Source organism: Rhineura floridana, chromosome 12 (assembly GCF_030035675.1).
Source record: "Rhineura floridana isolate rRhiFlo1 chromosome 12, rRhiFlo1.hap2, whole genome shotgun sequence".
Taxonomy (NCBI): Eukaryota; Metazoa; Chordata; class Lepidosauria; order Squamata; family Rhineuridae; genus Rhineura; species Rhineura floridana.
The window spans coordinates 14,369,711-14,395,448 of record NC_084491.1 but is presented as its reverse complement, the minus strand read 5'-3'; the positions used below and the strand labels follow the sequence as shown (position 1 = coordinate 14,395,448).

At 42.1% G+C, this 25,738-nt stretch overlaps 1 protein-coding gene across 1 annotated transcript; it reads left to right on the top strand.

Annotated features, from left to right (window-relative positions):
- Positions 1-3,678: 3,678 nt before the first annotated feature.
- Positions 3,679-25,170, top strand: ENTPD4 (ectonucleoside triphosphate diphosphohydrolase 4). Its single transcript, XM_061593366.1, is given in 15 exon segments — positions 3,679-3,686; positions 5,216-5,342; positions 5,344-5,393; positions 5,629-5,648; positions 5,651-5,718; positions 5,720-5,837; positions 10,992-11,142; positions 11,239-11,342; positions 13,288-13,347; positions 15,076-15,206; positions 17,525-17,700; positions 18,863-19,184; positions 21,900-21,937; positions 24,044-24,205; positions 24,771-25,170. Coding segments are annotated over 15 exon segments (1,764 nt in total). The 3' UTR covers positions 25,000-25,170.
- The last annotated feature ends 568 nt before the right edge of the window (positions 25,171-25,738 follow it).

Here is a 25,738-nt window from a genome sequence, read left to right as displayed (position 1 = left end):
CCAAAACCTGAAACATAAATTTCCAATTCAAATTATCAAATGCTTTCTCAGCACCTAAGAAAATCAAAGCTGCTTGTTTATCATTTCGTTGTTCTAAATATTCCAACACATTCAAGACATTCCTGACGTTGTCACGTAATTGTCTTTTAGGTAAAAACCCCGATTGATCTTCCTGGATAAATTGTTGCAATATTATTTTCATTCTTTCTGCCAAAATCATTGTAAAAATTTATAGTCATTATTCAATAGAGATATCGGCCGATAATTTTTTGTTTTAGTTAAATCTTGCTCCTCTTTAGGTATTAATGTTATGTTAGCATTTTTCCAACTATCCGGTATCTTTCCCTCTTGCAAAATAGAATTCATTGTATACTGTAAAGGTAGCAAGAGTTCTTCCTCCAAACATTTATAGTACACTGCAGATAACCCATCTGGTCCTGGTGCCTTTCCTGATTTAATTTTGTTTATAGCTTCAGATATCTCTCTTGACGTGATAGGGCCATTAATAGCTTGTCTCTGAAAGTCTGTAATTTTAGGCAAATTCTGTTTAGATATATACTCTTCTATTTTTTCAGATGGGATTTCCTGACACTTGTACAATGTTGAATAATATTGATGAAAAATCTTTAATTTACATAAAGGAATAAATGAAAATATTGTTTGGGATACAAGTAAGGCATTTATGAGGGGATATTTTATTAAATGTAACTCTGAATTAAAAAAAAAGAAACAACAGAAAATGCAATTAATTTTGGAAGAAATAAAACAAAAAGAGGAAGAATTGAAAAAGAATCCAACTAAAGTTTCTATTGTAAATCAAATTAAAATGTTACAGAATCAAGTATCAATGCTGACAGAGAAATTGAAAGGAAACTAAATTTTGCTAAACAAAGGACTTTTGAATTTGCAAATAAACCGGGGAAATGGTTAGCATATAAATTAATAATAAATAATAATAATTTAATTTGTGGGTCGCCTATCTGGCCAATGGCCACTCTAGGCAACGTACAATTTAACAACAATACATTACATCATAATAAAATACATCATAAAATACAATATAAGAATAAAACAATAAAACAGTTCCAGTACAGAGTAGTAGGCTATTGGTCGTAAAAATTTAACCCTCCCCGTAAGTCCCAAAGGCCTGTCTGAAGAGCCAGGTCTTCAAAGCTTGGCGGAATACATTCAGGGAAGGGGCATGTCGAAGGTCATACGGGAGGGAGTTCCAGAGAGTGGGGGCCGCCACTGAAAATGCCCTCTCTCTTGTCCCCGCCAACCTAGCTGTTTTAGTTGGCGGGATTGAGAGAAGGTCCTGTGTGGCTGATCTTGTTGGGCGGCATGGTTGGTGGCGCTGGAGGTGCTCCATCAGATAAACTGGGCCGAGACCATATAGGGATTTAAAGGTTAATACCAACACCTTGAATTAAGAAAAGAACGTCAAAAAAATATTATTTTAAAGATACAAGAAGGAGATGAGATGCTGACAGATAATGTAAAAATCTTGCAAACACATTTTTGAGCAACCAAAACGATGACTGTACACATGGACATCTCCAAATGGTCAATATAGGAATCAAATTGATTATATAATTGGTATATAATTGGTAGCAGAAGATGGAGAAGTTCCATACTTTCTGTGAAAACAAGACCAGGAGCAGACTGTGGTACAGAACATGAACTGGTCGTATCGAAAATCAGAGTAAAGCTAAAGAACAACAAAGCAATCAAAACACCAAAATACAATTTAAATAACATTCCTGAAGAATATAATGATCAAATAAGGAACAGATTTGAGGCTTCAAACTTAGTTGACAGAAGAACTATGGAATGAAGTCAGAGACATTATCAGGGAAGAATGCAAAAAGGCAATACATCTAGTTAAAAAGACAGAAAAACCTCAATGGATGACTGAAGATAATTTAAGATATGCAGATGATACCATACTACTAGCAGAAATCAGTAATGAATTGAAATGAATGCTGATCAAAGTTAAAGAGGAAAGCACAAAAGCAGGACTACAGCTGAACGTCAAGAAGACTAAAGCAATTACAACAGAGGATTTATGTAACTTTAAAGCTGACAACAAGGACATTGAACTTGTCAAGGATTATCAATACCTTGGCACAGTTGTTACCCAAAATGGAGACAATGTCAAGAAATCAGAAGGCTAGGACTGGGGCTTTGAGAGAACTAGAAAAGGTCTTCAAATGCAAAGATGTATCACTGAACACTAATGTCAGGATTATTCAGAGCATGGTATTCCCAATCTCTGTGTATGGATGTGAAAGTTGGACAGTGAAAAAAGCAGATAAGAGAAAAATCTACTCATTTGAAATGTGGTGTTGGAGGAGAGCTTTGCGCATTCCATGGACTGCGAAAAAAACAAATAATTGGGTGTTAGAACAAATTAAACCAGAACTATCACTAGAAGCTAAAATGATAAAAATGAGGTTATCTTACTTTGGACACATAATGAGAAGACATGATTCACTAGAAAACAGAAGGGAGTAGAAAAAGAGGAAGACCAAACAAGAGATGGATTAACTCCATAAAGGAAGCCACAGACCTGAACTTAGAAGATCTGAACAGGGTGGTTCACAACAGATGCTCTTGGAGGTCGCTGATTCATAGGGTCACCATAAGTCGTGATCGACTTGAAGGCTCATAACAACAACATAAAGATGTTGCCCTCTCCTGACAATAGATGTTATAATTTCCAGCACACAAAGCTGGTGAAACATTGCCCATCTTTTTCCATTTAAGGTGGCTAGAGTGTGTATTAACATTTGTTCAGGATAAAGATAGGCAACTGATCCTGTACTGATACAGTGAAATCCTTCTCTTCTCCCCTCCTCTGTCCCCACCATTTGCTTCAAACCCTGTTGAAAAAGTGGGGATTAACTTGGTAATAAAACTTCAAATCTTATTGCCGTTAAAGCCCTAGATTATATAACTGGGGTTCTTGTGTTTTTGAAATATTACTTAAAATGCACTACGATGAATTGCTGGTTATTTAACTGGAAGGTGTCAGTTGTGTTGCTTGCTTCAACATCAAATTGCGTTGATCTAAAATATGAATTTCAACAAATGCATGCTGGAAGGTTGTCGAACATCAGGCTGCATTCAGCAAAGTGGGAAGTTTATATAAGCTCTTCTTTGGCCATCTGTGCATAGCAATGCAGGATATTGCTCTGCTAGTTTCAGTGGGAGTAGAGTATGCTAGTGATAATGTGCTGTATCTCCCATTTGTGAGCAGGAGTGTCTGCACTTGCTGCAGATATAAGAGATGCACTGGCTGTCTTGGAATGCGTATTTCACTTTAGCGTGCCGTTCAAGGCACTGGAGAAACTATGTCGTGTAGTGCAGCGTTTCCCAACCTTTGGGTCCCCAGATGTTGCGGGACTACAGTTTCCATAATTCCTGACCGTTGGCTGAGGTTGATAGGAGTTGTAGTCCAGCAACATCTGGAAACCCAAAGGTTGGGAAAGACTAGTGTAGTAGATAGACTTTGATCTGAGTGACAGTACCATCTTTTTAATATCACTGCAACCTTTCATTTTCAGTTCCTTTTTGTATCATTGGTTCTGGGGATGATGTTCGTGTCTTAGGAATCTGTAACAACTGGCTGACAACAGGAGTCTCTTTCTGTAGCCTGTCTGTTCAAACTGTCCTGAAATGGGTAGGTGAATACTGCCTGGGTGAAAGCAGTAACCTGAGTGTTTGGTGGGGATCAAATAGACTTAAAAGTCTGTTTGACTGTGAGTCTCAGTTGCCTGAATCTTGCCCCTCCCCATGCTGTTTTTATCAATAATTACACGGTTAGAGATAAAACTCCTCACATTGTTAACAAGTTAACAGCTATAACAGATGGTTACTGAGCCATGTAAAATTATGTACAAATAAAGAATAAATACAAAAGGTGCTGAATTTCCATTGCTTGCTCTGTAAGCTCTTGTTTCAGAAACATCAGATCTAATCTGGACCAGATCAAAGGCCCATCTAGTCCACTACTCTGTCCCCACATGCCCATGGGAAGCTCACAAGCAGAACCTGAAATGGCTTTAAATGGAAAGTACAGTGGCATTGAGTATAGGTCAGAAAATTGGGTCAGTGGTGTTGGGGAATAATAATAGCAGTTATATAAGTCATTTTTAAAATCCCTTATTAGGTTTGTCACCTAATGAAAGATTTAATAGTTTCATGAGTTGATAAAATACCCATTTGAGATACAGCAAAAGAAAAATGTTGCCCTTTCCCACGTAACAGGAATGCCTCTTCTCACATGTTACTTGCTGTTCTCAGTTTTTAAAAGTATTTGCATTAAAATTAAAATATGCTGCTTGATTAATTGGGCCATCTTTTAGTCAATCAAAATGCATTTGATTGTTTAGTTTAATCTAACTGATTAATGAACTAAACATTCCACCTCCAGTTACATCAACCCTGCCCTGTGAATATGACCATCCCCATGTTGTAGACGTGAGGCCGAGAAGAAAGTGGCTTGCTAAGGCCATCTAATGAGCTTGGGGACTGCTTGGTTTGCAGCATTCACTCTTGGATACTATGCTACACCAGCTCTTGAATGCAGCAGTGTTTTAAAAATCTACGCTGCGGGAGCAGAAATTTCTATGGCTGCATAAACAATTCCATGTGACTATGAACCATATCACCTCTTCCTCCTCCCAAGAGTCCCCACCCTTGTTGCTTCACTCTCCTGCTCCAGGCCGCTACTTGCATTCATGGCAGCACTGGAGTCTATGCAAACTTAGCCTGCGATCGTTCATCTACTTAAGTATTTCTATTATTGGAGTGTTGCCTTACTATCAACAGTGATGAGACACAGGTTTTTAAATTGTTGTAATCTGCCCTTGAGCATCATGACTGAATGGAAGGGCAGAGAATACAACTTCTTAATAATTGCAAAACGTACAGAAAAATGTTAAAGCCTAGTAATGAAGAGTTGCTGCTGTAAATGTTGGAGTCCTTCTGTTTCAGCTCTCAAAAGTGCAGAATATTTGCAGAGTTCACCACCTATACAAGCACCTGTAGAAATATTTTCTGGCTTGCCACCCTGGGGGAGGAAGGGCAGGATATAAATTTAATTAATAAAACAAATAAACATTCGGGATCTAGCAACTGAACCCTTCATGTGTCAGTGAGTATACTGTGTAAGATAGCATTTCAAATGAGCTGTTTTTTGTTTTAATTACAGGATCAGTATTTCTTGTCTGTTTCCTGCTTCTTGGCACTTCAGCATTTCCCCACTAGGGTGTCCTCGAATACTGAACACCACGTTACAACAGATCATTGTCATTGGTTGCTTGCTGTTGCATTCTTCTTGCTGTACTATTCCGTTGTAAATATGGCTACAGGGACAAAAAGCTGCACAGGTAAGAACGGCCTGTAATACACATACAAAAAAAGATATGTCCCAAAAGTGGCTTGTTTGTTTTTTCACAGCTGAAAAATTACATAAATTGTGGGTGGTTCTTTATGCTTGAAATGAGCTTCTGAGTCCCTATAAATTAAATGGGATTTGCAGTGTGATCTTCTGCATGTTTGTAGTCAGCCCCACTGGGGTTAATGGAACTTGCTCCCCAACAATACTGTTATTGGCTGTTCCAGGAATCTTGCTCGAGTAACCGACCAGAAGCCATAGATACCAACAATCTCAAACTGAATTATGGCATTATGGTAGACTGTGGTAGCAGTGGATGGATCTAGGATCTTTGTGTATTGGTGGCCAAGACACAATGGCAATCCACAAGATTTGCTGGACATCAAACAAATGAGGGACAAAACCAGCAAACCAGTGGTTATGAAAATTAAACCAGGTATTGGAGAAGAAAAGCAATAAACGTTTTTCCCTTAGCTATTTGGCAGCCTGTCTTAACACAGCAGTTTATTTTATAAATAATAATAATAATAATAAAATTTTATTTTTGAGTCGCCTATCTGGCCGAATTAACGGCCACTCTAGGCGATGTACAATAACACGATAAAAACAATATAAAACCATAACAACAAAGTTCAATAATTAAGCTACCCACTCTTATATGTAATCAGCAGCATTAAAAACTAACCCACCCCAGAAACCCCATAGGCCTGCCTGAACAGCCAGGTCTTCAAGGATCGGCGGAAAACCGTCAAGGAGGGGGCATGGCGGAGGTCAAAAGGAAGGGAGTTCCAGAGGGTGGGGGCCACAATCGAAAATGACCTCTCTCTGGTCCGCACCAGCCTAGCTGTTTTAACTGGTGGGACCGAGAGAAGGTCTTGTGCGGCTGATCTTGTCAGGCGGCATAATTGGTGATGCTGGAGGCGCTCCTTCAGATAAACTGGGCCGAAATCGTATAGGGCTTTAAAGGTTAATATCAGCACTTTGAATTGGGCCCAGTAAACAACTGGTAACCAGTGAAGATCTATTAATACTGGAGTGATATGATCACGGCGACGGCTGTTCTTTATCAAACATGCCGCCGCATTCTGTACCAGCTGTAGTTTCTGGACCGTTTTCAAGGGCAGCCCCACGTAGAGCGCATTACAGTAGTCTAAGCGAGAGGAGACCAGGGCATGTATCACTCGTGGGAGAAGATGGACAGGAAGGTAGGGTTGCAGCCTCCGTATCAGGTGGAGTTGATACCAAGCTGCCCGGCTCATTGCTGATACTTGAGCCTCCATAGACAGCTGTGAGTCAAGAATGACCCCAAGGCTGCGGACCTGGTCCTTCAGGGGCAATCTTACTGCATTAAACACCAGGTCTATTTCTCCCAACCTTCTCTTATCTCCCACGAGTAACACCTTGGTCTTATCGGGGTTCAGCTTCAGCCTGTTCCGTCCCATCCATCCACTTACGGCCTCCAGGCATTTGGACACGGTATCTACAGCCAACGCTGGTGAAGATTTAAACGAGAGGTAGAGCTGAGTATCATGCGCATATTGGTGACACTGCAGCCCAAACCTCCTGATGATAGCCCCCAGCGGCTTTACGTAGATGTTGAATAGCATGGGGGAGAGGATAGAACCCTGTGGTGCTCCACAATTGAGAGGCCAAGGGTCTGAAACCTCATCCCCCAATACTACCCGTTGGTGCCTGTCTGAGAGATAGGAACGGAGCCACCGTAAAACAGTGCCCCCTATTCCTAATCCCTCCAGGCGATCTAAAAGGATACCGTGGTCAATGGTATCAAAAGCCGCTGAGAGATCCAGGAGGACGAGGAAGATATGTTCTCCCCTATCCAACGCCCTCCTCATATCATCCACCAGAGCGACCAAGGCTGTTTCAGTTCCATGTCCAGTCCTGAAGCCCGATTGGAATGGATCTAGATAATCTGCTTCATCCAAGTGTGTCTGTAACTGTTTGGCCACCACTCGCTCGATCACCTTGCCCAAGAATGGTAAATTGGAGACTGGACGAAAATTATTTAGTTCTTGTGGATCCAAGGAGGGCTTTTTCAGAATAGGCTTTATTACTGCCTCCTTGAGGGCTAATGGCAATGCACCCTCTTCCAAGGATGCATTTACCATTGTCTTGATCCTTTCGTTCAGTCTCTCTTTACAGCTCATAATGAGCCATGAAGGGCAAGGGTCAAACAGAAAGGTGGTTGGCTTCACAGAAGAGAATAATAAATAATATACTACAGTTCCCAGAATTCAGGGAGCAGGAGTGTGCTTTAAATGTATGGTGTGTGTACGCAACCGTCCTCTCTGCACCTCTTCAGCGACCTAGCAAGGACGCTCACACCCTCCTGTTTCCAAAATATTCAGTTTGTTACTTACTTCTCAACTGATTAAGAAGACTGAGCAAAGCTTATCTTAAGCTATTTTCTAAGGACAGGAGGTGTGTACTGCCAGTTCTCAATGTAGGCTATGTGAATGCTGACCGATAAAGAAGGTGCGGCTGGTTTTAAGCACCAAGTGGGAGGAAACTTTTCTGAGAAGCGAGACCAGCCCTCTTTATCTAGCAAATCCAGTAGGATCTCTTTTCTTCACAAAATGCACCCTCCCTCGATGCAGCATGTGAGAGGCCATGCACATCCTTCCCGACAAACCAAATGATGGCACGTTGTCTCATAGGAACATAGGAAACTGCCATATGCTGATTCAGATCCATTAGTCCATCTAGCTTGGTACTGTCTACACTGACTGGTAATGGCTCTGCAGGGCTTCAGGTATGGGTCTATCCTAGCCCTCCCTGGAGATGTCAAGGACTGAACTTGGGGTCTTCTGCATGCAAGGCAGATGCTCTTCCACTGGGCTATGATCCTTCTCAGCAGAACCCTCCCTGGAGACAATCAGGAGATTTACAGCTCATAATGAGCCATGATGGGCAAGGATCCAGTAGACAAGTGGTTGGCTTCACAGAAGAGAGCACCTTGTCCACTTCCTCAGAAGGAAGAGGCTGAAATCGATCCCATTGGACCGGAATGCAACTGGCCGACTTTGGCTCACTCCCTGTATCCACAGCGCACGGAATCGTGTTCTTCAGATGCTCGATTTTATCGGCAAAGTGTTTCACAAATATGTCACAGGAGGCTTTAGAATGCTCCATGGGTTCCTGGGCAACTGGACCGACCAGGCTTCGGACCACTTGGAACAACCTCCTGGGACAACACTCTGCAGACGCAATAGAGGCAGCAAAGAATTCCCTCTTTGTTGCCTTTGTTGCCACTTGGTAGGCAGCTATTGCTGCTCTAACCAGTGTCCGATCATCTTCGGAGCGAGATTTCCGCCACCGGCACTCTAGTCGTCTCACCTCCTGTCTCAGACCTCGCAACCGTGGTGTATACCAGGGAGCTATCTGAGTTCTATTCAGGGGGAGAGGACGTTTTGGAGCCACTCGGTCTACTGCCCTAGTGATCTCCCCATTCCACTCTGTCACCAGGGCTTCGACCGGGTGGCCGTCAGCAGGCTCCAAATCTCCCAGGAGAAGAACGATGAGGCACCTCAGCTGTGATATGGCGAAGGGACCATTGGATGCGTCGGGAAGGTAGCAAGGAATGGGGACACTATCGCTGTGTGGGCTAGGAAAGAGCTGTGGCAGTGGCCTGAGAACGGTGGGAGACATAAGGCTTACTGGCTACAGGCGAGTCAGCCCTACCCATGAAGCAAGAGAGGACTGCTCTTGTTAGTTCCGCCGACCAGGTTCAACTCGAGATCGGCAGGAAGGAGCTGCAGCTGGACTTACAGCACCGCGCCACTGCCGCTTGTACCTCCATTGCCCTATGCTGTGGATGAGAGCAACCAACGGGTTGCTTTAATATCTTTAAAAGAGCTGCAGAGAATTGAACTGTCTGTCGTTTTGGAGCAATTTGGTGTTGTTTTAAGAGCTAGGGGCCTGCCTGATTGGCGGACAAGGAGTGGGACATGTGCAGGCCAGAGGGGGGTACTGACGGGAGGGTGGGGAGCCATGAGATTAAAAGGCTAGGCGGCAGATCCTGGAATGGTTCATTGTGTTTTCTCCCTTTTACACTTGAGATGTTACGTGCAGCCCAATTCTACCCATGTTTACTTGGAAATCAGTTGCTATAGTCAAGGGTCTTTGACCATCTAATCAAGTGTTAACAGATTTTCATAGGAACGTTAATAAGATGGTATGGTTGCAGATCTTCATATTTACAAACAGCTAAAATAACCTTCTCCATCTCATTATTGGAGACAGCTCTGCTTGTTGTTGTAACATAAGAACAAAAAGCTGTTTCACTGTAGCCTGGAATTCGGCACTGGTTGGCCTGTGAGGTAAATTGGAAAGGCATAGTTTTATTTAAAAAAACCAACTCATTGGGACAAGACCTATTTGACATTTACTTCAGCTAGCACTGACTGTTTCATGGAAGCCACCATGAATATATATGAAAAGATGGTGTATAAGCAAAATAGATATTGGCACTCTTCTTTCAATTTTATTCTTGTCAGAGTCTATCTGTGACAATCGGTCAGCGTCTTGATTTTTTTTTGTGAATAAATATAAGGACATATTTTTCTTTTGGATAATGCACTATTGCTTTTATGTGTAATATTTACTAAAATCTTTACTGCTGTAACAATGTAAAATGCATCACTTACAGCATATGAAGTTGCACTATTTTTCATATTTATGAAACTTACAGAGCAGCCCTATGCATATTTGCTGAGATGCATGACTCACTCTGTCTAGTGGAGCTTACCTCCAAGTTGGAAAAATGGAAATTTTGGAGAACAGTTAAAAAAAAAAATCATATGAAATATTTGTCTTCCAGAATGAGTGAAATGTTTTTAGGACAAGTTTTTCTTTTAAGACATGGTTTTACTCACTGTCTGGATTACCTAGGCCTTTTCCATTCAATATTTTAAAAAGCTAAACAGTACAAACAACTACAGGATGTTGGATTAAACTTCAATCCTTTTTTATTTTCCTGAGAGACAAATTAACAGAAGCATCATAGCTCAGGGACCTGTAAATACTCCTTTTCCCTGGCACTCAAGAGGATATGTATGCATCCCTCCCAATAGATCAACTGATTATCAGGAAACATTTGGTCTTACTGCTGCACTTGGTTGAGTGGCTGTTATATGAACCCGAGTTATATATCCCTTTGTGCTTTGATATGACATATTCCCATGTCTTAAGGTCCGTTCTGATGTTACTTTTGTAGCATAGGAGCCAAGTTCTTTCCCATGCTGCTTGGGTAACGTCAAAAACCTCAGGTCAGATGAGTCCTTTCTTGGTCTTTCAAGAAACTGAAGCTTTTTTAAAACCCCAAAAACGCTTGGTAGTAAGTTATGGTCACATGAATTGTGATGGCTAGTAGATACTTTTGCTTAGGCAGTATTTTGTCCTTGACTGGATTGTCACACTGAATGTTACCCAGTAAATTAACAAAAAAAGCAGTCGTGGGATGCAGCTTTCAGCTCTTATAACCAGAGTGTCTTTAAAATAGTAAATATATTTGTATGTTGGATTCTTACATTTTCTGCTCTATATCTACATTTGTGTGTCCATTGCTTTTTAGGCATTTCAGAATTTGCTACCTCTCCTGAAAAAGTCAGTGATTATATATTCCCACTTCTGAGTTTTGCTGCAGAACATGTACCCCGTGCAAAACATAAGGAAACACCTCTGTATATCCTCTGTACAGCAGGGATGAGAATCTTGCCAGAGAGGTAACTGAATATCTTATTTCTATTATGGTTTAATATAGAGAATTGAGCATATTAGGGGTATTAACTTGCGTGTCAAACATGTTCGGAATTTTGCAGTCAGCAAAAGGCTATACTAGACGACCTACTTACTGATATTCCAGTGCATTTTGATTTTCTGTTTTCGGATTCACACGCTGAGGTTATTTCAGGAAAACAGGAAGGTAAGTGACTGCTTTTGAAAATGACAGGTCTGAAGCTACGATCACTGAATTGGTGGAATGTTTGTCCAGGGAGCAGGCCCTTCATTGGGTGACAAAGAACTGCTACGTGTCCCTCTCTAGGGTGCCTATGTGCTTATTAGCCTTGCTGCTTTTCATCCTGTCCACAATGAGATTGCTTCAGCACCCAGGACAGGAAGTCTTCAGTTCACTCTAATTTTATAAAGGAAAAACAACCTGTGGTATTGGCTGTTAATTTTGGGTGGCTGGTTCCTTCGCAGCTATGTTTTCTCTCTACTTGATTTTTTTTAAAAAAATCCAGAGATGGAACAATTCTTATGGGAATAGATTTTCTTTCACAGAATGAATTTTATTTAAAAAGGGCTTTGACCATGATGGCTGTGCTCTGCCCCCCTAGTCAGAGGCAGCATGCTTCTGAAAACCAGTTGCCGGAAGCCTCAGGAGAGGAGAGTGTTCTTGCACTCGGGTCCTGCTTGCGGGCTTCCCCCAGGCACCTGGTTGGCCACTGTGAGAACAGGATGCTGGACTAGATGGGCCACTGGCCTGATCCAGCAGGCTCTTCTTATGTTCTTATGTTCTTATGACTAAGGAGGTAGGATTATGGAGTTTGAGGGCATTAGTGATGGCTGGATTTTTAGTTAGAATCCTTTCGATGGGAAGCAGAATGAACAGATGAGAACCATTCCCTGTGCAAGAGAGGAGTAAAGCAGCTGGAAGAGTGCAATATCGGGAGAGGCTGAGTGGGGTAGTCATCAGTGAAACATTCTATAAAGCTCAGATGTGCCCCATCCATTCAAGAGTTGATCTGAATAATGCAGATTGTAAAAAGTCTTCGAATAATCACTAGCTATAGCCCACCAAAATGCAGGAAATGCACTTTTTGCAACTCATCTGTATTCCTTGTTGCAGCATCCTTAATTTGCTTTTCCTCATGTGTTTCTTCCCCTGCTTTATCTGTTCGTTTGATTCACTGCACACATCACAGTTACTGGATTGGTTAATTTTTTAAAAGTTTTTCCTTACCAGGCTTATTTATCTCATTTTTGTGTTTCCCATCTGTATGCCTCTTTGCTCTCTCTTCATTATTTCTGTGACATTGTGGCCCTCCAGATGTTGTTGTACTACAACTTGCATCATCCTGGTGGGGCTGATTGGAGTTGGAGTCCAACAACATATGGAGGGCCACAGATTCCCCAGCCCTGTTTTAACAAAACCCTTTCTTCCACCTTGTTCTGCTGTTTGTAGCTGTTGAACAGCAGCCTTTTACAACTGCAAGATCACACTTATGTGGCAGCCTTTGGAATTGCTTGGTAGAGCACTTCAATTAGATTTTTAGAAACTCATTGGTGGGCATATTTAGGAAAGCCTGGCATTTTCTGATATCTGGTGCATCTTTGTGGCCAGTGAGGAATTGTTATTTGTGTTGTAGAACCAAGTACCTGAGTAGTAGCATGTCTGGATTAAAATTCATTCATTCATTCATTCAATTTGTATGCCGCTTTTCCACATAAATGTGCCCAAAGTGGCTCACAACACAAAAGAAAAAAATGCATACCAATGTAACATGACAATAACAGTCCAACGACTATTCATACACAATATAACAATCCAAAAAAAGAATTCATTTTGATAACCTAAATATTATAACATTTAAAATACATTATAAAATACACTATCAGAACATATGAAACAGAATCAGATGTGAAAAACGTTTCGGGTACAGTGAGTTTATTTATATCAATAAAAATATAAGCAGCAGCCAGTTTTTCAAAAATGCCTAATGCTGGACACAGCATTTTTAGAGACAGCATAGTTTTTTTTTCTGCACAACTCAAGTTTCTTGTTGCAATACTATTTTTGTTCTTTATTTTTAAGATATAGTTCAATAAGTTTTAATACTTACAGATGTTCTGTTAAATTTGTCTAGGAGTATATGCATGGATTGGCATTAACTTTGTCCTTGGAAGATTTGAGTATACTGATGATGGTAAGTGATAGCACTATCTATGACCTACCAAAAGGAGAAATGGTACTGGTCACCTGCAGCTGTTGCTAGTGGACGATCTCTATCCTGCACCAACCTTAACTGAATGAAGGGAAGTTGCTCAGCAGCTATGCTTGGTGGATTGTGATCCATAATAGATCTGAAAAGTCAGAATTTCATATGTGTAGTTATTACAGAACCGAAGACTTAAAATAATGCCCCAAATCTCAGAAGTTATAACAAGGCATTTAACAGTTTTTTTTAAAAAAAAATTAAAAACCCTAAGAAGCCCCAGAAACATTAGCTGTTAGGGAATGGAGAAGGTTGGATAGTGGAAGAACCTCATATTATTTCAGTTGCCATATTCTATATCTTTCCCAGCTCCGTGACATCCTTTTTGTGGAGTAAGGCAAGCTATATACAATTTGGAACGTACAAGGCATACTTTAGGATGCCATTGTAACACTTCCTGTTTTATTTCCAACTCCTTTCCTAATACTGTTAAAATAATTCACTAATAGGCAAAAAACCTTGCGGTTTAAGAATGTACTTATAGCCAACAGATATTTCTGTCAAACTTTAAAAAGCAAGGAAATTGGGCAGCTATAGTGAATGCACCAGGGAAGCAGGAGACCTGACCTCCTCGCTGAGATATTGTACTGCCCTACAAATTTGTAAAAATGCATTTGGGTTGGTCTTTCACAGTCCAATCCACTTCCTGTGTAGCTTTGTAGGGCAGTACAATTGTAGGGGCAAGAGGGAGGAGATAGGAGGAGGCGAGGGCAGGTTTGATCATTTGCATGCTTTTTGAGTTCAGTGGGATTTACTCCTGTGCAGTCATGCTTAGGATAGGTGAAACTGACCTGGTGGGGGGAGGAGGAGGATAGGAAGGGGAGGGGAGGGGAGGGGGAGGGGAGGAGATTGGGTGGGTGGGCACAGAGCAGAGGGGGAAGCCCCTTTCCTTTCCAAAAGGAAACCATTGTGAACAGTATCATTCTTTTTCAGCATTTCCCCCACCTTTTTATTCTTTTTTTCCTCTCTTTTTACACTTTGAACTCTTGATTCTCTCTGAATGTTTTGTGTATCACCATGAAAATTTACAGGGTTGTTAAGCAAGCATTTCTAAGTTCAGGACTATAAGTTTTGTAAGGTTTTGTTTTGAAATGAGCTTATGGGAAGGTTCAGAATGGCATGGAGGTATTTTCCATTTAACATTGTGGAATGTGAAAAATCCATGTTGACTATAGTATACAGCCACTCTTGTGGCTGTATAATGAATAGCACTTACCTTCTCTCACTATAAGCTAACTGCCTGTTACCTTACTAGTACTTTGTCATTACGGCTGTTGTGTGGGATCATTGGGACCCTCTCTGTTCAAAAAGAGCTTATGTAAGAGTCTCCCTTAGGAATGATATACCAGGAAAGGCATGTTTTTGGCAAGATAGAGTCAACCTGTGTAGTCTAGAAAACTCTTGGCATTAGGGACTATATCCAACTAAGCTCTAAGAGTAGACCCGCTGAAATGAATGAACCTAAATTGATCATGTCCTTTAGCATCAATGGGTCTCCTCTGAGTTGGACTAGCATTGGATGCAACCCTAGGCTGCCACTGCAGGGCTGCCACTGCTGCATTGTAGTCTGCTATGGCAGTGCAAATCTTTAGAGTTCAGATCCTACAAAGGACTTGCTCCCGCTTCTCAACAGTGCTACCTTCACATCTTGTCTTTGAGAGGATGATGCTGTAGTGGAGGTACATATTACTGGCAGTGAAAACAAGGAGGCAATTATTCGAAAGAGGACTGTGGGTATACTTGACATGGGTGGTGTGTCAACTCAAATAGCATACAAAGCCCCTAAAACTGTAAGCTTTGCCTCTTCACAGCAGGTTATTATCTGTACAACTTTTTCTTCTTTTCCTTTTGTTTCCCCCCCCGTGTTTTAATCCATATTCCATTGATTCTTTTTCTTTTGCGTATTATGAGTCCTGTGCTTCCATTGTGTGACATCTTTACCCCAACGGCAGGAGAAAAGGTCGCATCCTGGTGTCCCATCAGCTAAGCAGTTCACTTCATCAGTCAGTTTAATACAAATATTCTTGAATTATGCTACATGGCCCTTAATTTTTTCCTAGTATTTAACCCTCATTTTGAATTGTACTGTTTAAATTGTGACATACGACTTTCAGTGGTAATATGCACTGTTGTGTTGGTTGTGGGTGCTATTCATTGCCTGATTCCTTTTACAAGACTGACTCATTAAAAAACAATTAACTTTAAGGGAGGAAAGATAACTATTGTGGGTGCTATGTGAAGAAAAAACATGTTGATATTTACTTTGCCTATTCTAAGTTTCAAATGAAATACTTTGAATGACATGACACCATTCATTTATAGCGTTTTTAATAGGAAGCTCTTTTTCCGGGCCCAATTCAAGGTGTTGGTGTTAACCTTTAAATCCCTATATGGTTTTGGCCCGGTTTATCTGAAGGAGCACCTCCAGCGTCACCAACTATGCCGCCCGACAAGATCAGCCACGCAGGGCCTTCTCTCAATCCCACCAACAAAAGTAGCTAGGTTGGTGGGGACTAGAGAGAGGGCTTTTTCGGTGGCGGCCCCCACTCTCTGGAATTCCCTCCCGTTCGATCTTCGACATGCCCCTTCCCTGGATACCTTCCGCCGAGCCTTAAAAACTTGGCTGTTTGGTCAGGCCTTTGGGACTATCGGGATGGGCTAATTATGTACTTAATGCCTGTTGCTATGTACTACATTTGCTGCTATTTTGTCACTGTTGATTATTTATATTTATTGTATTTACTGTATTTACTGTATTATTGTATTTTATTGAATTTAATATGTACGCCGCCTAGAGTGGCTTCAGCCAGATAGGCGGCCTAAAAATTAAATTATTATTATTATTAAATTATTTTTAAGCCCCAAGGGAAGGAGGAATGCCTTCTGATTTGGCCTATAGTGATTCACTAAGCCTATCCTTTTACATGAAAATGAATATGTGATATTGCTTGCTTGCTGCTTGCTCTCTCACTCACTCACTCACACTCACACACACACTCACACACACACACACACACAGAGTGCCCATGTAGCTCAAACAAGCCATAATATGGTTTGTTGCATCATCTGAACCTGGACCATGATTTGTTTCAAACCAGCTATGACCAGTAAGGCAGATACAAACAAAGGATAAATCTTGGTCTGTTTCTGGCTTATCACTTGTGGTTTGTTTGAAACAAACATTAATTGATGATGCACCATGAGTGTATACTGTGTTACTGGTAAAGTATAAGCAAAAAAGAAAAATAGGGCCTTGCCACCGGAAGATTAGACTTTAAATGTGGACAGTGAGGAAGAAAGCAGACTGAGCGGAGGAACGCAGAGCTTAGAAAAGTTACTTTTTTGAACTACAACTCCCATCAGCCCAATCCAGTGGCCATGCTGGCTGGGGCTGATGGGAGTTGTAGTTTAAAAAAGTAACTTTTCCAAGCTCTGGAAGGAAGAAGGAAGATTAACAGAGGGTGAATATGAGGACATGTCCAGTTCCCTCGTGGGTGGTGGGCTGCATTCAGTTTGGTGGTTCATAAACTGCACAGACCTGGTCTTCTACCAGTGTTTTGGGCTTTGGTGCTGCTTCCTTTAGTATTACATTGTATTACAACTATCAATCCCAGACAGCATGGCCAAATGTTGGGCAGTTGCAGTGCAAAACTACATCTGGTGGGTACCAGGTTGGTTACCCCTGCTTTAGTACTTAGGTCAGGCGTGGAGAAACCTTTGGCCCTCCAGATATTGCTGAGCTATATCTCCCATGAGCCCCAGCCAACATTGCCAGTAGTCAAGGCTGATGAGAGTTGTAGTAAAATAGCTTCTGGAGGGTCAAATGTTCCCTACCCTGTCCTAGGTACTGAGCACAATGAATTCTCCTACAGAAAGGTCTTGGGAAAATGTTCTGAGAGCTGCAGATATGAAACAACTCCTGTGTATTCAGAGCAGAGCTTGGAAAAGTTACTTTTTTTCAAACTACAACTCCCATCAGCCCCAGCCAGCATGGCCACTGGATTGGGCTGATGGGAGCTGTAGTTCAAAAAAAGTAACTTTTCCAAGCTCTGATTTAGAGTTATGTGTTATACAACACCAAGCAGAGCTGTTTATCCTCTTGTTTGAGGATCTGCTGGAGGAGATAGCCAAGAACCTACTTGCAGGATTTAATCTGGGGTGCGATGCTCACCAAACTATACACGTGTACCGAGTCTATGTGGCAACTTTCCTTGGCTTTGGCAGAAATGCTGCACGGCAGAGATATGCAGACAGCATATTTACCAACACAGTATTTAGAAACAGGTAATGTTCTATGGATGAGTTGACTTTCAGTTCCATATGATTTCCCTCATATATATTTCAACATTTTAAATCCTGGAATAGGCACATATTAAAAAGTTTTTTAACTTTTAGATCCCACTCTCATAGTTACTTAGGGTGTATAAACTTACATGTGTGGTTGACCTGTCAGACTTCACAACAGGAGGGCTGGGCAGAAGGGGGGACATTTAACACACTTCGGATTGCTAATAGAAGAGGATCCTTTATTTGCGCCCAGAGGGCTGGTTCAGATGTTACGTTGGGGCTCTGGTTCCATTTGCAAGGGAATCCTTGGGATCTGCATATACATGAGCAGTATTGTTTGCAAAAGTAAACTTGTATCATAGGAACATAGGAAGGTGTCTTATGGTGAGTCATACCGTTGGTCCTTCTTACGCAGTATTGTCTACACTGACTGGCAACAGCTCTCCAGGGTTTCAGACACAGAATATTTCCCAGGCCTACCTGGAGAAACTGGAAATTGAACCTGGGATCTTCTGCGTGCAAAGCAGATGCTCCACCACTGAGCTGTGGCCCTTCCCCACATGTCAAATCCAGAAGAGGGCAACAAGGATGGTGAGGGGTCTGGAAACCAAGTCCTGTGAGATTGGTTAAAAAGATAAGTTTAGCTTGGCAAAGATGAAGGGGAGACATGATTGTCTAAATGTCTGAAGGGCTTTCATGCAGGAGATGGGGAAGACATCTTCTCTGTTGCTGTTGGGGGCAGGACTTGAGCCAATTGGTGGTGGAAGTTCCAGGGAAGCAGATTTCAACTGAGCACTAGGAGAAGCCTTCTAATAGAGCTGTTTGACGCAGAGACAGTCTGCCTCACGAAGTGGAGCTTTTAAGCAGAGTCTGGATGGTCATCTGTCAGGGGTGCTTTAATTACATTCTGCATTGAGCAGGGTGTTGGACTAGATGACATCCCAGGCCCTACTAGAAATCATAGATTTTGCCGTTGTGTTGCTTTCCTTAATTTGACTGCACCTGTTCCATGGTGCCTTGAGGAAAACACGACGCATGTACCTGCCCACTTGATCCCGTGCTAGGTGGTACCGCTCCTCAAGGCAGAATGATCTGGTGTACTGTTCTTCCTGCTCTTGACACAATCCATTGGTGTAACTTTGCTCAATCTTGTTTGCAGGCTTCTAGGCAAACAAATTGGTGTGGCTTCAGATACCCCCTATTTAGACCCTTGCCCGCCTTTGGATGTTGAGGATGAAATCCAGCAGAATGGGCAGAAGATACATCTTCGAGGGACAGGAGATTTTGACCTGTGCCATGATGTTATTCAGCCTTTCTTGAATAAGACAAATGAGACACAAATGTCCTTGAATGGCATTTATCAGCCTCCCGTGCACTTTGAGAACAGCGAGTTCTATGGGTTCTCAGAATTCTACTGCTGTACTGAGGATTTATTGCGGGGGGGGGACTACAATGCTGCTAATTTTATTAAAGCTGCAAAGGTAAAAGCTCACTTTGCTTTTGGGAGGTGAAGCAGCAGCTAGATTATCAGACAAGGACCTGGGAGACCAGGGATCAGCTTCCCAGTTAACTCATGAACCTTACCTGGTGACCTTAGGCCAGTCACTTTCTCTCAGCCTAACCAGCTTCAGAGGGTTGTTGTGAAGATGAAATTAAGTGAAGGGGAGCTTGATCCTTACACGTTGCCCTGAGCTCCTTAGAGGAAGGGCAAGACAAAAATGTAATTCAATGAATGCCACTCTAGTAAACATGCCTTGGATTCATATCCAGGAATGTATGTGGATTGTGGCTGATGGCGAAGAGTCTTGGGCTTGTATCTGGTTGGCTTGAGTTTAGATACTTGTTCAGTCCTGGATTTGCTAGGTGACCTAGGGTAGTGGTTCTTAAACTTTAGTCCCACCAATCCCATAACATGTTATCAAATGCCCCATAAGCCACAAGTAAAAAACCAAGGACAAAAACCACACTGCAGGCAAGGCAACTTAGTTCTGAGATAACAGATATATATATTGTTTATTTCATTTATGAATCTTTTCCCATGAAACATCCCAAAGTGATTAACAATAAAACATCAATAATAAAAATAATTTCCTATCCAGTACAGATACAGACTAGGATTGGAATGCTCATTTAAAGACTCTTTTTGAAAAAGGAAGGTCGACCATAGGCACTGAAAAGACGATAGAGACTGTGCTCGTCTGATGTATTAGTGGAGGCATTTCCAAAGGTAATATACATACAATACACAAATTTCAGGCATACAGTCAATGAAACCCTTGTGCCTGATGACCATCAGCCAACTCCTTGATGCTAGAATTGATGGAAAGGAGGAGTGTGGTGGTTGTGTTCATGCTGGAGGGGTGGAACTGAGAAAGGGGTTCGGGCAAGAAGAGTGGGGCTGCAAGTAGGGCTGGGTGAGTGGTCCTGCAGTTGCTCTTAGGTGGTAGAGTGGAGAAAGGGCGGAGATGGAAAAAGATGGAATTCTGAATAGTAGGTTCTGGAAGCTCATACTGACAACCAGTTCTCAAAAAAGTACTTTTTTATTTGAGCCCAGTTGACACTTTTTTTAAAAAAGATAACCTGTTTCTCCCTGGTGTGTGTTGCTATTATAGAGCCCCCCCTCCCCGTTTTCTTCCTGGAAGCTCATCACACGTACTTAAGTCTCATTTTAAGTGGATGGAGGTGTATATTTTTGTTGCTGTGTTTTGCCCTAAGCAGGGAGGGAGCATTCCTCTTTGGCTCCTCTTTGTTGCATGCCACTTTTTTAAGAGCCTAGGCAAGAAACCTAAGATCTGGGATGTTATCCTCGGAATGGGGTGAGCAGTGTGCAACAACTCTCCTCTGCTAGCTGTCCGAAGCCATTGCAAGAGGGGAGAAGGGGCTGCCTAAAATCCACCTTTGCCTAAAAAAGTTCTGAATCCTCTCCCCCCCCCCATTTGTAGATTACCCCCTTGGGCTCCAGTTAAAGATCACTGGCCTAGAGCAAGATGCTGTCTCCCAGTCTTACGTTTTCTTGTCTGTAAAATATGAAAGTGGCAGAGTGAGAGAATTCACGGGTGTCTTTTTAAAAAAAAAAATTGGGGGGCCCATTCCTTCTCCATGCATACTCATTCTCTCCAGCCTTGCATACGCATGTACTGTGTAACTAACTTTCCTTCCATTTATTTTAGTGGATTTAAAAGGAGGATACAGATATGGGCCAACATTGTAGGGGGGCTGCAAGAACCACTAATTGTGAAGCAATTTGCATGTTAAATTGCTATATAAAAGGTAGTTAATTTCCTTATCCCTCCTTCCAATGAGCTCAAGTGTCTAAAAGAATGCATCTTAGCCACCCCAAGTCCTTGGATCTAGGGGGGGAGGCTCTTCTTCTTGTTTGACCATCCAAGGTGATACATTGGGTGGTGCCCCAATTGCGGAATGCCCTCCCCCTGAAAGTATGCCAGATACTTCTGGCCTTTTGGCATCTGGCTAAGACCTGTTCATTTGCCCAGACATTTAGGGAATAATACTCCTAGGTACTTAACTGCCTAGTTAGTTTTTGGTAAATGGTGGTCGTTTTAAAATGTAAATGTACTGCCTTCAAGTCAATCCCGACTTATGGTGACCCTATGAATAGGGTTTTCACGGTAAGCAGTATTCAGAGGGGGTTTACCATTGCCTTCCTTTGAGGCTGAGCGGCAGTGACTGGCCCAAGGTCACCCAGTGAGCTTCATGGCTGTGTGGAGATTCGAACCCTGGGCTCCCAGGTCGTAGTCCAACACTCTAACCACTACACCACACTGGCTCCCATGGTGATAGTTTTAACCCTGTATTTTTACCTGCTTTTATTTAATAAATATGAATATACTACTGTTTTAAAATTTTGTAACCATGATATTTGAGGGTGATTACTAGGATGAAAATGCTCATAAATGATAGATATATAAATGTCTCCCCTGACATTCCATTTTATCCTTACAACAACTCTGTGGTGTAGGGTAGGATGAGAGATGGGGACTGGACCATGGTGAGCTTCATGTCTAAGCTGGGACTTCCCAGTCCAAGTTGGACACTTGTCCACTGCTCCACACTGCCTCTCTGCCTAATGCATTTCTTGGCTCCAAAAATTTCATTGGTAAAGTGTTATATTCTAACATTTGTTTCAAAATGCTGTCTCTGTGCACATATTTACATTCTTTGTGTTGGTTTCCCAGGATTATTGTGCAACAAAGTGGTCTGTTCTACAGGAACGGTGAGTATAAGTATTCTCTTGTGGCTGAATCTGCTCAAGCATCCTTCCTGGAGAGGGAGAGAAGGACTGAAAACAAATTGTACAGGTAGTGGCTGGAAGGAAACAGTTCAAGGAGGTCCAGAAGCATTCAGTCTTGCCATCAGAACAGCTAGTTCTGCAGCAGAGCTTTTTGGAGATGTGGTTTGAGTACTCTTTCAGGTCAATGTAGTTGGTCCTGTATGTTTGAAGCTTTTTAGTATAACAGAGTCCCAGTTCAAACAGCCACCAGGACCATCGTAGTTCCCATGTGATGAAGGGGTGAGCTGTACCCCACAACTTGGTTGACTTTTTACATGAGCTGGTTAGTCATGCAAATGCCTTATTGCATGCTGGTCCAGCTGATGTGATCTGTCTCTTCCTCCACATGAGCAGTGCCTCCATGCAATTGAGCATTCACATAAGAGTTCCTCCTGGTGAATCACGCAAGACGTTATCTCTGTGATGGAGGGATGGGGAGGGAACTCCCTCCATCTCAGAAGGACAGTAATGCTCAGGTGAGTGTACAAATCATGTCTCAGTGTTCCAAGAGGTTATTGGCGGGCAACAAGGATTTGTGCTCTTGGAACCAACAGTGCCAGATCTGTTAAATGCTGCTATTCCCGAAAAGCCCGATAACATTGTATATTATTTACAAAACAGAGAGAAAGGGAAGGGCCCATTGAAGTAGCAGATACTTAAGCTCCCATCCCATACATGGTTTGGGACCACACTACCTGATGGAACGCCTCTCCCGATATGAACCTACCCGTACACTGCGCTCAACATCGAAGGCCCTCCTCCGGGTGCCTCCTCAGAGGGAGGCTCGGAGGATGACAACAAGAAAGAGGGCCTTCTCAGTGGTGGCCCCCGAATTGTGGAATGATCTTCCTGACGAGGCATGCCTCGCACCAACATTACTATCCTTTCGGCGCCAGGTTAAAACTTTACTCTTCTCCCAGGCATTTTAGCATTTTAGTATTTTAGTATTTAGTATTTTAATATGTGTTTTTCTCTGTCTTAAAATGTTTACAATTTTGAAATTTGGATGTAGTTTTAAAATTGTTTAAATATGTGTTTTAATTGTAGATGGAAGTTTTAGTTTGTACACCGCCCAGAGAGCTTCGGCTATGGGGCGGTATAGAAATTTAATAAAATAAATAAATAAATAAATAATACCTTCATCTCTTTTTGGTTTATTGTTCAAGCCTGCTGAAGCAATGTCTCTCTCACACACACATATTAACCGTAGCCTTCATGCAGACTTCTAGGGTACATTTGGAACCCAGGTTCACGTTTCATTGTGTAATTTATACATAAGTAGACCTACAGTGATGTCCTTCCATGACATTGTCACAAATTTTAACCTGTACAGTGTTCTCGAATTTCAACCAGTTATCACTTGCCATTTTCCTTCTGGAAACAAAAAACCACGTGAGGTCCAAATATATTCCAGCAAAAAGTCCCAGGGGCAAATTCTGCCTCAGGCACACTTTTACTGTGTAATTTACACGTGAATAGACCTACAGAGTTGTCTTCCCTAGGATATTGTCACAAACTGTCACCTGTACAACATCCCCAAATTTTAGCTAGTTATCACTTACCATTTTCCTTTCCTGGAAACAAAAAATCACCAGGATCCAAATATACCCAGCAAAACGCTCTGGAGGCAAATTGTGGTGTTTATTCAATATGCATGGGGGGAAATTCTACCTCCTCTGAGTAAGTTTTTTTCCTCAAGGTGCTTTGGTATTGTCAAGCACACTCTAGGGGACAAAGTTATCCCATCCTTTCATTGGAAATCCCATTGAAGCACAAATATACCCCCAAGATGGCCAGTGTGATTTTTTTTTTTGGCCAGGTTTGCATGTTAAACTCTTACATATGAGGACTTATTCCTCTGGAAGCAATGAAGACAATGACTGTGTAAATCTTAGTAAAAACAGTGGGATCTTGACTATGCAATTAAGTGCTTAAGACCAATGGTATTTAATTTTTCTTTTTAGATCGTGTTTTTATGTCTTGCAGGTCCTGCTTCTGTTTAAAAACAGCACAAGTTGACTTCCTATTGTTTATGTTCATTCTGTGTAGGTATCAATGTTTTAAGTCAGCCTGGATGTACGAAGTGTTTCATAACGGCTTCTCTTTTCCCGTAAACAATGGCAACTTAAAAACTGCACTGCAGGTCTATGACAAAGAGGTGCAGTGGACACTGGGGGCTATCCTCTATCGAACACGATTTTTGCCTTTGAGGTATGGCTTCGCATTTCTTACTTATGAAGTTCAAAAGTAGCTGCTCACCAGAATCTACCTTTGGTGGATAATTTTCTCCAGAAAGCTTGCATCTGTGATGCTTTCTGAGTATTAATGAGAATTAGAGAGATACCCACCAAATGGTGGGCATGGGGTGCAAAATGCTCATCATTGCTCAGCTCTGAATGCCCTGTTCCTCCAGACCAACACAACAGCATTTGTTCCTTGGTCACTTGGCATACAGATAGGTTTGAGAAGAGGATGAATTCGTCTGAGAGGAACCTAAGATTGGCGATATATCACAACATCCTTAAAACAATGATTTCCTCTATAAAATCCAAGGGCTATTTGGGGAAGCAGAGCTCTTTCCCAAGCAAAAAACTGCATATTCCCCAAAGACACTCTCCCTCTCAGCTTTCTGACAGTATCTCTCCCACCCATGCTTGCAAAGCAGTTGAAAAGGAGGTGGACACATCGACTTGCAGAGGTGCAGGATGCTGTAAGACCTCCTTGTAGTAGTAGTCTATTTGGAGGCTCAACGTCCTGTTTCTCGTAATTTTCACAGAGACATCCAGCAGGAGAGCTTCCGAGGCAATCACTCCCACTGGCACAGCTTCTCTTTTGTTTACAACCATTACTTATTCTTTGCCTGCTTCTTCATCGTGCTGCTGTCCATCCTACTGTACCTGCTGTGGTCGTGACGGATTCACCGGCAAATGCTGCACAGTGGCCCATCGCCTTCCCTCTGGATTGAAGAAGGCCTTCCACCACAGAAGATCCCAGGAGCCTTATAAGCTGCTGAAGAAACACTGGTCTTAAGACTTGCTAAAGAAAAAACCATCGGTTTTGTCTCAGGATTCTTTTTTCATCCCTAGAAACCATTGCCTGAGCCTCTCACTGCAGCATTGGCATTGAGAGGTCACCCATATCTGGAAGACTGAGGAAAAAAGCAGGGTCAACTTGGCTTGGCTAGACTGGGGGAATATCAGCCAATTTTTTTTAAAAAAAAAACACCTTAAAAGTAAATGCACTTTGACATAGGGAGGAGGGGGAAGGGAAATGTTAGGGAGGGAGGAACAAAAAGGGCGGGACAGGGAAGACTTGATGCCAGTAAATGAATAAATGGGAAAGAAGCAAGCTAGTCTGTTCTCAGTAACTGCTGTGATTGTTCTTTCAAAATGTGGTAAGCCAGCTCATCAGATTTTGTAAGGCTATGAGTGATGTTATCTTAATTTATCATCCATCCACCAAGGCAGGGGTGGGAAATGGAATCCAGCCACATTGCTATTTCCCCTGCCCTCCACAGCCACAATGATGTTGGGTGACCCATTTTTGTCCACACAGGGCAAAGGCACAGATGTTAGTTGTTTGTCATGGCTTGTGGACTGCTATGCACAGTGCCTTTTGGGCCCTTTTGGCTGAGCCACATCTTAACCTACCCCATATACAATATCAGATGCCAGGCACATAGGTGTGGCTTGGCTGAAACAACATGACAGGCCAGATCCCCCCTGCTGCCCTAAGGGGTTATCA